At 36.0% G+C, this 19,286-nt stretch overlaps 1 protein-coding gene across 1 annotated transcript in view; it reads right to left on the bottom strand.

Annotated features, from left to right (window-relative positions):
* LOC112680085 (fibroblast growth factor receptor 2-like) overlaps nucleotides 1–18,059 on the bottom strand; it is a 121,242-nt gene extending 103,183 nt beyond the window's left edge. Inside the window, exon 1 of the mRNA XM_025550081.1 lies at nucleotides 17,475–18,059. Within this exon, the coding sequence (XP_025405866.1) occupies nucleotides 17,475–17,541 (67 nt within the window). The 5' untranslated portion in view covers nucleotides 17,542–18,059. The remainder of the gene's footprint in view (nucleotides 1–17,474) is intronic.
* Between the last annotated feature and the right edge of the window lie 1,227 nt (nucleotides 18,060–19,286).

Below are 19,286 nucleotides of genomic sequence, written 5' to 3' on the forward strand. Positions count from 1 at the left end.
TCTGTAAGTGTGAACGAACAACAGACATATTAGTCCGTGCTGCCGGCAATCACTGGAAAACCGTTCGCGTTCACAAACTTTTCAAGTACACGCTTACGAGGTTTTCGTTGATTTCACTTGTTTCTCGTATACGCGATGAACCTGCAATTTTATCAACTGAACTCGTCAGAGACCTACAACGTCCAAGTTATTACGTGTTCACCTTCGATGTGCCGTTTTAACGAAATATCATGAACCCGTGTTCTTCCGTTCCTTTGTTCTTTACTTTCGCTTTACTTTACAAACTTTAAATATAACAAAAGGCGAAACAGGGAAACTCTTGTGTAGATGCTCAACGACGTCGAAGCGAAAATGTATGTATGGGAACAACCACGGTCGGTACGTATATTCGAACGGTACGGTACCGTGTCTGATTAGTGTGAATCGTCCTTAATACGTATGCACACGCTATCTACTCGTGAGCGGTGAGCGTACCGTTGAACGCGACCGTTTGTACGTTTAAAGGTTTTTTTAGTTTCCCCTCCCCCCCCGCGCTCGTCGGTGCGTTTTACACGTGTGACTTGCGGTTGTACGACGTACTTGTACAGGAACCAATTATACAAGTACGCGTGCGCGGTCCGACCCTTACGGCTATTTGTGTGTCTGGGCAGCGGTCCTCTTCGTAAAATAATGATGTAACATGATTAATTCGTGGGCGTTCAATTCGTGTGACGGGGGTTTTTTATTTTTATTTTAATGGAGATTTTGTTCGTTTTTTTATTTTTTTTTTTTTTACCGTCCGAAACTTTACACGGTCGTTACATCTTCAAAACGATACATAAATGTGTGCATCATATTTGTGTTAGTGTTCGATTTAATTTTCTCGTTAAATCGGTTATAGTTGGATTAAGAAGATTCAATTATATACACGATTTGGATAGGTTCCCATGCTATGGAATCCAACATGAGTTTTTCTTCGATAAGGTCCATCACGTTTTTGTAAAAATCTAATGAATCGTATTCTGTATTGATATCAAAATAATGTTTAGTTTATCAAGATGAAAAGTCCTACCTTAAGAATACGTCATGATCGTTAATGCTCGGATTACAAGAGAGCTCGTGAAATCATGTTCTGTATTCGCTTTTCTGTAAAATTTGAAAATTTTGTTGCTCAGAATATTTCTTGACCGAACGCTGTCTACACACGACTTATATACATATATAATAAAATTTACGTAATAATGCACAAGGATTTTGTAACCCAATGGTTCTCTCTTGGGGTACTCGACATTTTTCAGGGTTACCAGTCTGGCCCAGAAACCTTTATATTTAAATAAAGGAAAAAACTCCAAAATCCAAGTTTACATTTGCGAATTTCAGGCTTAAAACGATACCGTAACTAACCGTTTAATTCGTCATTGATTAAACGCGGCTGCCGTTTACCAAGTAGACAATTGAATATATTAAAATGATATTGGCACGACATTAAATTATGATAGGGTTGCCAACTGTACTACATTGGGCTGGATTATCCAACATTTGTTTGATTTTCTCTTCGTCCAACAGTGCTATAGACTTTTTATAGGAAAATTCTCATTTTACAAAAATACTTATTTATATTTCATTATTATTATTCTTTTAATTTTATCAATTCATTATTTAATTATGGTGGTAAACATTCGAATGTTATAATTAATAATCTAATGCAATATAAGTGATAAAAATAAAATGTATTAGATGTTTTTGTTAGTTATCGTTATAAAAGTATGTACTGTTAGTTGCAGCATTTTTTTTTACTAAACTATGCAGTTCCGTAGCTATTGGGAGGAATGGGCCATGTCCCCAACCCACCATAAGCCGTAAGATTTATACATATTATCAATACAAATAACCATAGTGGTTGGTCTTTTTATTTTTTATTTTACATTACGTATTTAAGTCTTGAAATTTTTTATAAATATTTTAGTTTACTAATTAAAAAGGGGTACCTAAAAAAGTTTATTGCTAAAAAGGGGTACAGTATTTATAAAAGTTTGAGAATCCCTGTTGTACCCAATTGATTACCATTGGTGATTATTTAAAATTTCAATTCGTGAACAGGTACTTTTCTCTTTTTGTATTATACCTTATGATCAGTTTTTCAGTTGGAAATATGTGCTTTCCACTCTTCCCTGTTTCCAGCTAACCTCTTCAGTTCAGTGTAGCTTAATAGTGTAGCGTCACAGATAATTTTCTTGACAAATCAAGTTCTTGGACGTCCTTGTTACATTAAATTTTCCTTCATATTATTCTATAAATTAGTTAATTTCCGTAACTCAATATGTGACCAATCATATTCCATGAATTCGATTTAATTGTTTTTAGTATCTCTCCGCGTTTATCTATTTCACCGAATATGCTTTTGTTGGTATATTCTATCAATTTCACTCATATCATCATTAACCAACATCACATTTCTCAGCTTCGACGATTCGTCGTTCTGCTTTATTTAGTATTTAGTTTACGCGTTTACAAAAATATTCCAATAACCGTCCGTGGAGCAACATAAATATTCGATTCTCAAAATATTGCACCGCGAAATGATTATAATATCTTTGCGGTGGATGATTATCATATATATATATATATACAATAGATACCGGTATACCGGTATTTATGCTGGTGATTAACATTTCTCCTGGCCTTAAAAACAGTAAAATATCAAAATTTGCATATATTAACTTTCTAGCAGCCTGATAAAAGCATATTTTATTCATTTTAAATTCAAATTTGCAGTGTTACTTTTGATAACCTCGTGGCTCGAGTACCCGAAACAACACTATTTGAACCGACAACAGCTTTCATATAGTAAGCTCCTTATTTGAGACACACGTAGAAATATGTCATGATTTGCGCTGCTGACGGGATTTTAACTTTGGTTGTATTATGGTTTTTTACGTGCAAATTTGATTACTCAGAATCGCTTCAATACAGTAATAAAATATATAAGTAGGAAAAGTTCACCGCCATTATCGGGATGTTATAGTTACAATATATATATAAATACAATAGCGATTTTAATTATAAAATGTAAGATGGATTTTTCTTTGATATTTCTTTGACAAATCCATTGTTAACACAAAACTTTTACAAAAACACGTTTAGGTATTATTATAAAGTAAATATTCGCAGACTTGATATTATTGTCTGTCATCTTACCGCAAAATTTCAATGCTTCATAGTATCAGATTAGTTCATTCGATTCAAAAGCGTTCATAATGCGGCTAGTATTTTATCGTATACGTCTGTTATCGTTTAACCCTAGTCGTGTTTTTAGTTTCTTTAAACGGTAATGATGTTGGAGGAACGAGTTTTCTTACTTAACACTAAAAACATGAGCCCTCAAATGTCGCATAGGGTGTTCGACTAATCATTTATCAAGCTCCAGCGCGCGATAATAATAGTCATGATTATAATATTACAATAGAACTTCTATTTAAATAAACTCGTTAACGAAAACGTTTTTTACTTAACGAAAATAAATTACATTTCACAAATTAATTTTATATTATTACATCATAACAGTTTTAAAACCATTGAAATTTATAGAGTACACAAGTGTTGGAAAAAATAATTCGATATCCCGGGATACGAACACACATCATAATGTACCTAACACTAATATTTTATTGTTAATATTATTTATTTCTACTCGATATTTATTATTTTAATTTCTAGTTAATTAGTGTATAATTTATTGTTCGAAAAACGTTCAATACACGAAAACGAGTGTTTAATCGGCGAAAAAAAAAAATTGTAATTCAGTGCAACAACTTTTCTGTTGGACGATTGATTTTCAAACAACTGTGAAATTCGTCAACAAGAAATTCGACTGTGTACAGCAACTACATGCTTACCCGTGCTGTTTATCGATTTTACAATATACATACAATATTACTATTATTATCGTCTCGACCGTAATTATTATTGTAATATTATGATCTTCTCTAGCCGTCAACGGTCGCTGGGCGGTACACCATTACATCATTATACACGCGTTAACAGGCAGACAACCGCCAATATATTTCAATTATACAACTGATACTGTGTACGTCACTGTTGCGTATACAGATTGGTTTTATAAGAGTGTTGGCCACATTTTTATGCTCCGATTTTGCACTTTGTTTTACGGAAAATATAAATGTACCGCAAGACAACGTTTCACAGAACGTAGATTTTTTAACCTCTCGAGGAATACGGTCCTATAGAGGACTTGGATGTTATATCTTTAATCCGTACCACAGAATTATAATTAATTTATAATAAGACATATTTTATAATTGTATTTAATCACTACGCACCACTATTTCAAGATGACGCGGATCTTATACAAATGTTTATTATTACCATGCATAGGTATAACATCCGATATAGTTTCACACTTTCCGTTCGAAATTTTAAATTTAAAATATTCGCCAGAGTACTGATCCGAATATTGACTACGCGACACGTCGAGAACGCACCAAAAAAACGAACTGATCAATAAGGATCCAGTTCTAGTCGAGTGAAAAAATGTGTGCATTGGGAAATATGGTGTTGCGGTTCCCGTGAGTTTTCCGCGAGGTACGCGAGTACGGAGCGTGGTAAAAGGGCGAGAACGGTTGAAAAATCGCCCAGCACGTAGCGCAGTATCGTCATGGGTTGCCCGCAAGTCGAAAAGCTAATTAAAAAGTGTCCACCGGATCCCGGGACGAATCCGTAAGGGCGAGTGTGTACGGAAGTACACTTTCGAGCGTGTCGAATCTCACTGCGGATTCGGCGGTGTCTTGTGTCGCAGCCGACCGCCTTCCTGCGCAAAACTTTCCGTCGAGGTAAACCGTCCCAAACTCTAAATTTCGACACGAACGATTTGCGCTGTCTCGAAACGAAACGCGTCCGTATACGCGCGTATTGCGAACGTTCCGAATCGGCGAATGTAAACGCGTTTCAAGACGCAGTGTAGCACCGCAAGTACGGTTTCGTCGGGCTCGTTTCGCAGTAAGCGGTTTTAAAGGGACGGCGAAATCGTTTTAATGGCACGAATAAGACCGTAATATACGCCAAGGCGGTCCGACCCGCGGCCCTAGAAGTCTTTTTTACAACAATATTATAACAGAATCGTTATACGATTGTACACTTTATATGCTTTTTACCACATAGGTACACGTGTTATGCGTAACGTTCAAAATCATGATTGAATTCGGCTCACTGCGTACGTGTCGTAGGTATCGTGTTTTTATAGCAGCCACACCGAATCCGATTTCTCGTGATGGGAGATGGTGGAAATTATTATTATTATTGTTGGGCGGCGATTATCGACTGCAGGTTTTATTGGATAATAATATCATCTTTTTTTTTTTTTTTTTTTTGCGGCCCATCATTTATTACAACAACGCATGACTTGTGCGTTCTTAACTAAACTTTAAACTTGGGACTGACCATGCAAAAATCGCGTGTCAATCTGGTTTCCGCCGTACAGTCAAAACCGTGTAACGTTAAAAGAGCCTATTATCCGGTTTTTTATCGTACGGACAGATACTAAAACGTGTGGTGTGAAACGAACCTTAAGCCCCCCCCCCCTTTTCATTCTAAACTGACCGTGTATGGGGGTTACACGGTCAGTTTTGAATGAAAATCTACGCAATATCCATGACTGGCCGCGTATGTGTTTGACTGATAACCACTGACAATTAAATTTTATGATTGATGAAATTCTAATATGTTTGAATTTTTATTATCAGTTAAGATGGTTGACATTCATGATTGCTCGTGTATGTACACGAATGTCAGTCGAACGAACCGAAAAGTGCAGTTCGCATATTGTTAGGTAACTATATTATTTATTTAAGTATTATATTTTATATTATACTTAATAAACATTAATTAATTTTTTTTATTCTATTTAAACTTAATTTATAATATAAAGTGAATATATTAAATAATAAAGAATTTTGGCGTGACTTAATTAATTTATTATCGTAGTTTTCCGGCTACGTGGCGAGTAAAAATTGAAATCTATAAAAACCTAGTTTTGAAGTATGAAAGTTACTTATAATCAATTGGAAATTCAAAGGAAATTGATCCGACTGCTGATGTATAAACAATGCCAAGAAGAAAATAAATATCAAATTATTTATTATTAGGGAACTCAATAAACTCAAAAACTAAAAAAAGTTTTGCGATAAACAATAGGAAGTAGGACGGAATATTTTTTTTTTCACTGACAAAATAAACGAATAATTGAATATTAACATTCTCGATTGACCGAATATGGAAATTAAGGGTCATGAACGTCTGTCACATTGATTTTTATTTAAAAATTAATGCGTATTGGGGTTGGCTAACCTAACCGTGATTGTCAACACGCGTCAATTAATATTTCTATCGATCTCCGTCAATGATTGACAATCCGTATCAATCCGCCCCCATACACGATCAAACAGTTTGCGCAACCACTGTGTTTGCGCAAAAACATGTTTGTGCAAACACACGTACATACACGGTCAAACGGTTTGTGTGAACCTCAGTCCTCAGTACGTTTTTGTATATTACGTAGACATAATGTCCAACACAGAAATTGCTTGCGCCGCGATAATTATTGCCTGTTTGACCGAAAAGAAAAAAGAAAAACGAAAAAGAAAGCAGAGAATATGGATGAAGGAATGGCTAAAGAAGAGGGTAGAATTTGGTCATGACCGTTTAGTATCAGAACTCAAACTAAGTTCAATAGTTGACTACAAAAACTATCTTCGAATGGATGCTGATACGTTTGGAGAATTACTAGAAATGACTACGATTAAATTTAATTTTAATTAAATTAAATTTAATAGAAAAAAAACACTACAGTCATGAGGACATCAATATCGGCCGAACAAAGATTGTTGGCCACTTACAGATATCTTGTAAGCGGTGATTCATTCTACCATTTTATCATATGCTGCATCCTTCTTATTTCTGTTTTTATACACTTCACTTTTTACTTTCCACAATTCTGGTAACTCTTGGTAAAGTAAGAAAAATTCACACCAGAATTCTTTGTCTTCGTCATTTTTTAGTTCCCATACTAATAACTGTATTATATATTTATATTATTAAAATAAATAATAATAATAAATATTAATATTTTAGTTAACACTTAAAAAAGTAAAAATAATAAAAATAAATAAATAAAATTCGGAACTTTAAATTTACTTCGAACAATTTTAAACAACGCAATATGATATTTCCACCACTGACGCTTATCAAACACTGATATACACGTTCAAACCGCTTATCAATCATCGAGCGTTGCACAAAATATTTCGGATTCGACCGAAAACCTCAAGCTTGGTTTCAAACAGTTGCGCAACTACTCAATCCATTCCATACACGATCAAAATGCTTGCGCAAACTGTTTGATCGTGTATAGGGGCCTTTAGACGATCAACACTCACTTCGATATAGTTCCATCGATATTGTTGATACGAATATCGACAATGATATCGAGGGGCCGCTTAACACGGTCCGACCGCCGAGATTTTCACGATAACGTATTGTTACGAGCGGCGGACGCAGGATGGATAACGCGAACAATTAACTCGAATCGGTCGTGTCCTTTTTCCTCCACCCCTTTCGGTTCCGTTCTAGTGACGGCTAGTTGATAGTTATTTTGTAAAAAAATAACCGTTTATGTCGTTAACGACCGAACAAATAACGAAGAACGTTTACGTCAGACGTGATTACGTGTAAGCCGATCAGTACCAAAGGGTACTGGTAGGTACACTGCGTTTTTCGTTTTATCTTAACATGATCATTTTTCAGATTCTTTTTTTCGTAACCCCGAAACCAACCGAATTATTATAATAATTACTGCACCGATTAAAAAATAAATAAAAAAAAACCAAACAAATTTTTAACTTTTCATCGATTTCGTTTAAAACCAATGACCACGATTTGCATGTACACGTAATTACTACACCGATATCAACAAAGCGTCTAATATAAATGAACGAAGTTGAAAACTGACCAAAAACGATGATCATGTACATATTTCGAATGAAATATCGCCGGATATTGACTGTTCGAAGCGAACAAGATACATAACAATTAGTGATTATACGAAGATTGTTATTATATTAATATTATATTATAATATTATTAGTATAATAACGTTGTGCGTTATTAAATAGTTTTATTTGTATAGGGATAATTTATTCCGACAATTTAAATGGACCATAGCAGTCTAAGATCTACTGCCTGCGCAACGATCACTAACTAGAAAATTAAAACTATAAAATATACACTTTTGGAAGGATGCAACAACTTAGAAAAAAAATTTAGAACATTGTGGGATGAAATTAATTAGAGTTTGATGAAAAGATTACATTGTAAAAACTCTTCAACACATATCATTTTTATTATTTCTTCTCTGATACGAAAATAAAAGCCGCATTAACGTTACTGAAATATACGACATAATATCGTATTTGTATAATCATCGCGCTTAGTGATTAATCAAAACTATTTGAAAATATTTATAGTTCTCAGAAAGAAATGAAAAAAATTAAAGTCTAAGAAAATCGTTTTCTTGATATAAAATACGTTAAAAAGAAATTATTGTTTGAAGTTATAATATCAAAGGGCCGCTTTCATCCACATTATTGTTTTGAACATAGAAAAAAAGAAAAGCAATTTGTTACTCGTATTCTAATATGATGTGACATACACGTAATATCCCTCAAATCGTGTACAAGACGTAGTATATTAAAAATAGATACTAGACGAAAGTCAAAGTAACATATGCAAACAACGCTATTACAGGATTTGTAGGAAAATATTTGAAAGCGACAATCCTAGAACTATAATAATCCGCTTGATTACGATTATTCGATTATTATATTTAACAGCCCGGTCACGCGGTTAATCATTGTAATTCAATTTTTTGTTGTCGTTTTTTTTTCTTTTTGATTTTCTTCGGGGTGTCGCTGATCACGATACCGTATACGTCTGATCAACAGGAAGCAGCTGATCATAAGCTGTCGGTGACGATCGCACCATAAAAAACGACTCGAATACACCCGAGAGCAAGAAACATTAGCAGTTGTTGTTGTCCGGCCAACGATGTATTTATAAACGATGGGGCTTTAAAAATAGTACCGAAGAAAAAGCATGCGCGTTCGTAGAGGCCTACGACGAGACCCGTTGGGAGGCGAGTCGATGTTCACCGGAAAAACAACGGAATTGAATTCTTTTTTATAGCGTGTTAGAATAATAGTACGCAAAAATGAATATCAAATCGGTCGAAAACTAAACGTGTTTTTTTTTTCAAAAAAAAATAAAATAATCCGATACGTATATACGTGTCTGCCCTTGCAACAAAGACAATGAAATATAATTCGGTTTTCGCGGTAACGTCCGCGTAATATTATACGATTATTATATCTTTATTTTAAGCACGTTCGACGGATAAACTACGGAATCTGGAACGACAAATGATATTAGGTAGAGTAAAAACAGTCGAGTTCCAATCAAACAGCAGCTGCTGTGGTTATAGGCGTATTGTCGAAAAAGAAAACAATAAAATGTACGATCGTGTTCGGATTTCGAATACGCGTTGCAGCTGAGGTTGCCGAACGTAACCAGCGCAGGGCCGTTTCCACGGCTCGAATAATACGCATCCTGTGATACGCTAATTGTCACGCTTTTCAGCCGACCTGTCCAAGCCCTATTGTAGCATTATGTTCTTGTTATGCACATCTGAAATGATTATTTTCCATCCGGAATTCCGACCGACTCGACTGCGGTTTCGTCAAACTTCGGTAGTAGTTTTTACACATTCGGTTCAGTGAATGTTCATGTCGGACATTTATAGAAATGTCTACAACAAAATCAATATCATTTTCGTTGCGTTATCTTTGTTAAATCACGATAAAACGTCGATCATCAAAGAATAAAATAATAAAATATTTTCTGAAAACTCTAACAATTGTTTTATAATACGAAGCTGTTTTTGCGATAGATAATTTATACGAGTGCGATCATTGCCGACCAAGTAAAATAACGATTAATTTAAGATATTCTACTATGTCATTTACTGTAATTATCATGATAATCTATACTTAACGCGCGGACCCAGGTATTAATATCAATAGATAAATCCTACAAAAAAAAAAATGCCTCCAATAAACGCACTGGGAAAATGGCAAAAAATTTTTTACTAGTATACAGAAAACGAGAGAAAAAAAGTTGCCCTCAAAACTGAGAACAATAACATTAAATCTATGCCGTATTGAATAGAACGTATTTTATGAGTTCGAAAACAATCCGATTATTTAAAGTCCAAAATCTTCGGTAATAAGTGCATGCGGGATTTTTCACTAAATTATTAGTAAAAAAAAAAAAAAAACCAAAACCATTATAAAGCATAGATGCTTGAATTCCAAAACGTTCCGCTTAAGTGCGAAAATCGTTGACATTCGATCCTTACAGTAGTTGCGGAAATCCCGAGCTATGAGGGTTATCTCGACCACGGTATATCGTTGTACTTAATCGTCGGATCACGAACGGTGACGGAGCTGCACGTGGCGATGACTGTTGCAGTAAAAAAAGAACGAACACATTTTTGTGGACGGTCACGAGGTCAGGAATCCCTTTTAAATCGGGAACGTGTAGGAATGATACAACGCCAGAAGCGGAGAATGAAATAAAAAACGAGGGAATTGCCACTGGTAAAATAAAAAAATACTAACATTTTTTTGACGAGCGGTCCGGGAAAGAGATTTACGTGAAATCATTTTTGTTTTTTTTTTTTTTTTCACTCCCCAGACTCTTCCCAACACGAGATCCCAACTCTTGAAATGGATGGAATCGGGGGGGGGGGGGGCAGCAGAAGCGTGTGATGTACACACTTACACTGCACGTGTGCGAATAGGTGTGAAAACAGATGCACTACCATGCTCACCGCCCAACACGAAAAATATATCGCATTTGTTTGTAATTAAATAACAGAACAGAATATTCGATGCGCAGCAAACCGTTATTTATAAACTTCCAACAAAGATACTCGTTGCCCACCACGGTACTACTACGTCGTCACGAGCGCAGGATTTAAAGCGAAGGAGATGTGTTAAGGATCTTGTTCTACTTACCTCTAATAGAGTTTAAAAATTTCCCTCTTTAACATCTATCCAGGAAATTTCATGGAACGCTAAACTGTTTGGTCAAAATAATCGCGTGCGCATTAAGAAAATCTGAATAACTATTTATTTATAATACTTGTTTTTTTTTTTTATATATATATATAATAAATTACGACTGTTGCGTCTCGCCAGTGTTCGACTGTAAGTGATATTTTCGAGAAACGGTGTTTAACTAACTTGTTTTAAATATTAATTATAAATTATCTGTATATCACTAATTCTTTTATTTTATACTTTAAGCCTCTGCATAGTCATGTATTTGTACGCGTCTTATCGCTAGACCGAACATACGATTTTAAATTTAAATCTATGAAAAATGCAGAAACACCGTTTCCTCCGAGATGATAAATTTTGAAAAGTGACGCTTTTACTGCACAGATTATAAAATTACCGCCTTTTAATTATATTGTATTTTCCGCTATGATTCGATGTTTGTTTCACAAATTCAACTGTTTCAAGTTAATTTTTGTGTGATCCAAAACCGTACATAGCGTTGAAGTTAAACATTCGTATTACAAAAGCGAACAAGTAATTTGAACGAAAAAACGGGTACAACTCAATACAACGCAATATCGTTGTGACGCGTTTCACTTACATTTCTGCGAGTTACATATACATCATCATTAATGTTAAATAAAATGAACTGTCATATAATATTATGAGTACTGTAAACTAAAAAATGTTTTCAGATTTAAATTTAGACTCCAAACGTACAAGTTATTAGATTCATAATGATGTTCAGTTTTTTTCAAAAGAACAATAAAATAGCGTATTTAAAGTTACGCGTACAATCCTTAATAGATTATTGATTATAAATCAAACACGGTCGGAACTTTTTTTATTTTTAAATTTTCTAACAGGCTTTAAAAGGCAGTTAAAATATATAAAATGTTATTTAATACTGTACAAAAACCGGGAAATTTTACGCCCACTCTTTTGAAACTCGCTTTTTGACCACTTTTTTAAATATAATATAATATGTGTGAAGCGGTGCACACTAGAGGGTTCATGGGTAGCAGCTGCTACCCCCGATTTTTTTGGTGGTCGGGTAGACCCCTAGCTCCAAAATATTTACATCATAAATTTTACTAATTTTACTACGTATAAAAATATTAAAAATAAACTAAAATAATAAAGTCATTAAACTACTTGCTTATACAGAGTTAACTGACGAAATATTAATGAGTATCATCCATAACATTACAGACAATTGAAGACATTTGCTTATAACAGCAGCTTATTAGAAAATTCTTTATTATATTGATTTATACAAGTTTGTAACGGAGTTTCAGTGTGTAAAAATGTAATTATTAAGTCTTATAATAATAATAATTATATTTATTTTTACTTACGTTTATCTGTATTAGAAATTTGTATAATACATATTTAAATATAATTATATTTAATGATTATCCGAGAACCTATATTTTATTTAAATTAATATTCAGTACTTTAATATTAAGTCGATTAAGTTGAAGATTAAAAAAATGTAATATCTTATTTAATATTTTAATAATATTATAATTATAATTATTAACAAAGTTATTTATACAACTATATTAAGGGAAGTGTAGGGCAAAGCCCCCACGGGTCTGTTTTTTGAATTTGACCTGGTGAATGGGTGGTATTTGCCATTCAGTATGCTACCCTTATTTATTTTTGAGAGTGTGCTACTGTATGTGTGCGACACATTTTTAAGCCATAAAGTTGGATTGCGTTTATAATAAAAGAATGCTTATACATAATTTTAATAAATTAAATCGTATCATTTTTCGTTGTCGAGAATGTATACGAAATTGAAATATTAATCAGGCTTACCTAATCAATACGTGCAATAGAGTATTAACGAGTGTTTTCGAACAACTCGAACCGAGTGCACTTTTTACGGTGTATATCAGATTGTAATACGAGTACAGAATAACACTGTAAATAAATCGATACCTAACAGGAAGTCATATCTCGACAAAATGACTACTTCCGTTTTTATAATAACCACATGAGTGTGGTATGACTAAGTTCGTTGTACCGGCTAATGTACGGCCTAAAAAACGACTAACCCTCATTAAAAAAAAAATAAATAAAATAAAATAAAAAAAAAAACCGTTTGTAATTGCCATTTAATGCTAAGTAGTTACAAAGGGATCGTATCGCACAGTGCATTATTATGCACTATATAATACACGAACTATCATAACTTCTCACAACACGATTTATAACACCGTTCGTTCGTTAGGTACCGACTGCATAATACGCGTAATCGCCGTTATTTCGGGAATCGTCCGAATAACGCAATAATATTATATTACCATAATGTACGGACAGATTACTCCAGTATGTCAGCATGTAAATGCACGCGTGGGGATCGCACCCGGTGTTGTTAGAGGTACACGATATGATATAATAATAATAATAACAATAATAGTAATAATAATAATAATAATAGTAATAACAATAATAATAATAATAATAATAATAATAATAATAATATAGGGTGCCTAGCCGTGAGCGAATGTGTGCGTCTTGTAAATCATAACGTATACGCATTTCATTCATCACCCCCCGTTTATTATTAATATTAAGAGCACTCCTTCGTACGGCCTTTGCACGTGAGCCAACGCGGTGCGGTTCCTTTTACAGGCTCCGAAGGGACTCGAACTAAACTATTGTTTATAGCACGCGTACGGCTCGGAATATTTGTAATAAATAATTAACACGGGAATTCAGAAGCTATAGAACATACATATATATATATATATATATATATATTATAACGGGTCCATTATTTTATAAATAAATTTCTATAAAATAAAAAATTAACCGACTTTTTTTTTAAATACACAAATATTTTTATTTTTTATAATGCCAACACAATTCTTATTGCAGTACAATACTTTTTTACAATATTATGTACATAATTTATACGAGTCTCTAACTTCTCTGCTAAGAGGTACTTACTCAACAATACGATAAGCACTCACGTCCTCAAGGTTTTCCATAGATTCAATTTAAACGTGGTACAGTTGTGCGTGTTGTAATATAAACAGCAACAACGATTAACGGTAACATATCGTCGGATACGCAACATGGAAATTCGCATTAAAATCAATGGATCGTTGTACGCTGACGCTGTAGAAAATATACGAGTAAATCATCGCGGTATGATAATACGACGATGTGCACAATACGTATCGCGGTCGGATTTTGATAACGATTGGGCTAGGTCGTTGCGGTACACTCCGGACGAGCTCACGATTTTAGCGGTCGGACGAGATCGGTTAAACAATTGTTCGTGGTTTCGATGGCGGTTTAAAGCAGAAATCAACAGTGACTTGTATTTCATTTGGTGCACCATATAGTGTACAAATTAGTAACCACCACCACCACCACCCACATAGTTAGAGCAAAACAATGATTGTATGGTATGTTCAACCATCATAAAGTTAAATACCGGGGCGAACCTTCCCATAAAAGTACGCGTTCGGTGCCATTAGAAATCGAAACGATTTACATTTACAAAAAAAAAAAAGCACAAGGGGCATAAGACTCGCGTCGGAGATTATTATTCGAAATGATGCAGTTTTAAAGAATGTTTGAAACGCGCTCTTTTGAATTATTAAGAAATAGACTCCTAAATAACAATCGTAGTTTTCTCTGTGTAAAAGAATATTACGGTAACGAATTTCCACATCCAACCGATAAAACGTGAAAGAAAAATTAAACTAAGAAAATGTTAATTAATATTTGGCTATTGCAACCTGCATTTTTGGCTAACATTCGTGGTCCATTCATTATAACCAACGAATAAACTACAAACTATATGTGAATATGTGTGTGTGTGTGGCTTTATATATAGCAGCAAATTAATCTACTTATATATTTTCAGACTTGGATTAAACTAGTAGAAAAGAAAAAATCTTACTTTCGTATATTATAACTTCGAATGATTTACTCGTGCTCTTTCTGGACACTTTGAACTCGCAATATTATTTGTACCACTCAAAACTTATTCTAATGCATTTGTCCCCCTTCAGACTGAATCACTCATGTGAATATGAACAATAAATAATATATATGTACAATAAACAATTTGAACTTTTAACAAAACTTGGGAGTTTCATAAGTCTAAATATTTTTCAATAATACATATTTTAAAACGTCTATTTGTACATATTTATTTTTATTTCGGTAATCGTATTTAACTACAAAAAAATTTTTTTTATCGATGTTATTAAGGTTTTTACCATAAAAAAAAATCCTATTAAATTTCGTAGCGTAGCCAATTATTATTGTGACTTTTTTTTTTTTTTTTTAAAAAAATATTCTGAAGCAAATGTATACTAAATCGTATTTACTCATCAATGTAGTACATAAATATATATTTTCCATGCACATCTAGATGGTTATTATGAACATTTCAATACCAAAAAACCAATATCGTAGCCACGGGGGGTTCGGAGTTCAATCTCCTTTTACCTCATCATTCGGACAACATATAGACAAATGGTAAATCACCGTTTACAATGCTTCAGTTTTAAATTTAAGCAGCGTGTCGGTGGACTAGTTATCATTAACAGTAACAGTCGTACTTACAGTACGAGCATCGAACTTTGATGCTGTGGATGAATTGGAAATATGGTCATTTGTCGATAATGTGTAAGATTCGAAATTATTAAACGTAATGACAATTCATATTAACGAACCAATCCGAAAACGATTGAATCTTAGAGTTTATTAACTCTATGCAATCTAATCGTTTTTTCGGCATTCAAGTAGAGCTGTTTTTGTTTGGATACGGTCTTCAATCACTTTGTCTACGAACGCATACCACTAAAGTAGTATTATTAATAAATCGTGATTTTTTGACATAAAGATTTTCATATGTTTTAACAGCCCCCCCCCCCAAGTCAGAATCACAGACGACATGGTTTTCAGCATATGTTCAAATTTTTAAATAATTTAAATGAGCGATTTTTATCTCACAGGCTTATAATTTAAATTGTTAACTTTATTCTACCATCATCAAATTGTATAATTGACGAAGAAAAAATTAAGCTGTTAGTTGAAATGTATAACGATGATTTAGATTGCAATGTGTGAACAGCTGTGAGTGAAATTAATATGTGGAAAAAATTTGCAGGAACTCGAGATTTTCCAAAAAAAAAAAAAATGATATTAATATTCTTTAAAAATGTAACACATTCAATTTTCCTTCTACTTTCAAACTTTTACAAATGTATCAACTCTTACGGTTACAGCAACTTCTAGCCGCGAAAGATATTTTTCAACATTAAAAAGAATAAAGACGTGTTTGCGAAACACCACGTGTGAATGTAGACCGTATGGTTTGGCAATGATGAATATACGCAGTGGTTTAATGTTACACCCAGATGATATTCTAAATAGATTTAACGACCATAAAAAAAAGACTAAGGTTAATTCAAAGCGATTAATGAAATATTTTTTGACTAACCGTTTCAAACAAAGTGCCTTCAGAAAAACTATAAATATGTTTACGTGTAGTGGTTGAATAAACCTCAAACCTAAGCTTCCTTTGGAAAATCCTGTCTACGTCACTGCGCAGAACTTTAAATAATTAACTGTACAAAGACATGTGTACTTAAAGGAAATCCGTGTCAAACACATTCGAGGTTGATCGCACATCACGTGATACACACTCGAAAATTGGAAAACAATGTCTGATAAAAAAAAATCGTAGAATCGCGCACGTGTAAGAGCCGAACGTGTACACGTGTTCCGAAAAACGCGGACAAAACGAGCAACAAACGGTACACGGTCGGGACCAGTGGCGCAACTAGGATGTTGGGGCCCAGATGATAAGGTAAGTCTGAGGGTCTCTACAGCTGTTTGGACAATTATTTCTTTTCAAGAACACTCGCTACTTACTCATCTAAATCTTACGCACTACTCGATTGTTTCGCGTTAAAAATGCCCTCTTTACGTCAACGGCGAGGCACCGATGATCGCTATCCGACCCGGTTGTTGAGCGCCACCGTCAGGGCTGACGAGAACTTTAGAGGGCTCCGGGGCTGATCGGTTCCAGGCTCTTTTTACTCACACATGTTTGGCCGATACGTGCGTACCTACTACTTGTACACGCTTTGGTGTACAACGTAAATATTTAAACTAGCGTCTTAAGCCGCGGCGAACGAGATTGCAAAACAGTTTTTGTATAAAATGCCGAGACGACGGGCCCCGGGGCTGCAGCGCTCCCCGCCCCGCCGTCCGGCCGATCCTGGACACCGTGCAACAACAACAACGTCAAGAAACCAGTGGAGTTACCTTTGCGCGGGCCCAGCAGGGCTTGCGCGACGACGATCAACAAGACCAACAGCGACCGCTTCATCATCGTTTTCTCGAGCCGGTCATTTCCGTCCGGGGAAACGGTACGCGACCGATCGGCGGTCGACGGGGGTAGTGCGCGGGCGGTCTCGCGGATCACTGGGGCGGCGGCAGCGGGCGGTGGCGGCTGCGGCGGCGACGGCGGCGGCGACGGTTTTCGGGTTTCGGCGGACGGCCGGGCATGGCGCGAACCGGCGCCCGGACGGTCGCGCGAGATCGGGGCGTCGGCGATCTCGCGGGGGTCGATTGGGTACGCGCCGTTCGAAACGGTCGCACCGCGTCCCGGTCGGCGGTCGTACGCGAACAGCGGTCCGCAAGGTTAGTAAGACGCGCACGGCCTCAGTGGTCACACCGGTCCGTGTTGTCGTCCGTTCTACCGTGTCGCGTCAAAGGTCGCGTCCGTGTCGCGTCGGCGGCGGTCGCGTCCGTATTGCCGTCCGTTCTTCCGTGTCGCGTCGGCTGCGGTCGCGTGTGAACCGAACGCGTTCGCGTGCACGTACTCCCGTGTACCGTACGCGTACGGCGGTACGTCGTTTTCGTTGTTTCCCCCGCCGCGCGCGTCTAAAAACACATTTCTCGTCGGCGGCGGTGGGGGCGAACGAGCGCGCCGCATGATTCACCACGTCGCCATGTGCGCGCGTGTGCGGTTCGTCGATGACGACTGATGCCCCCCCCCCACCCCCCACCCCATACAGTCGCCGGCCGTACCCGTCGGAGTTGACGGGAAAACTATAAAAACCCGTCGCCGCCGACGGGACGACGGACGTTGGCCGGGGGTGACTCACACCGCCCGGCGGTAAACGATCGCAACCCCCTGCCACAGGGGTTTTAGCGGTTTTCCGCGCGCGATGATTCATCGTCCGTCCGGTTTCCGGGACCCCGCGGTAGTCGTGATCCGCGTTTACCTATCGTCAGGTTGCGTTCAGGTGCGATCGTTGCGACGGGCCGAAAAAAATGACCGGCCGAAGGAAATCCGAATGAAACGTACCACCACTCGAATGCCGTGAAAACGGTACGGATCGGCACGTAAACATTGTTCCGGACCGAGTCTGTAGCAATGTTTCTCGGGTCGGCGGAAGAGACGCGAAAACATTATTATTGCAAACGTGATACGTATGTAACGTAATTTTTTCAGCAGTCAAACGATAGTGAAAGGATATCGAATACCTCGTAAGAACCTATCTAGACGTTTTTATACAACACTACCTAAAAGTTAAATTTTTATTAAAATTTACCCGATCCTTAAGTGAGTTTGTACTTATTCAAGAATTGAAAAAGTTCTCTCGAGAGGGGCTGCCGAGACGAGTAGTGTACACAAGATATTCGTTTCAAAATCACGCGATAAGTTAATATGCTATTTATACATTATACAGATAAGAGCTGGTTGCGGAAAAACTTTTATTCGATTTCAGGACGTACCCCGTTCTTAACTTTTTTTTTTTCAATACCGAATGAATTATATATACATTATTCAAGTATAATATAATTGTAGAAACTTCCCGTGGTAGGAATATACCCCTATCCACCGTCGTATATACGCCACTGCACACGGCACCCGTAAATTAATTTCTAGAAAAATATCATTATTAAACTTCGTGTACAGAGTGAAAAATATAATGGTCCTATAACTACAATGTACAGATCATTTTATATAAATATGTACGTATTTATGTGCATTTTTAATTAAAAAGTATAAAAAAATAAATACAATTCTCGAATCCATCGAGTTGAATTACGATATTTTATGATGCC

This window comes from Sipha flava, unplaced genomic scaffold (genome assembly GCF_003268045.1).
Source record: "Sipha flava isolate LNK unplaced genomic scaffold, YSA_version1 173_pilon_pilon, whole genome shotgun sequence".
Lineage (NCBI taxonomy): Eukaryota > Metazoa > Arthropoda > Insecta > Hemiptera > Aphididae > Sipha > Sipha flava.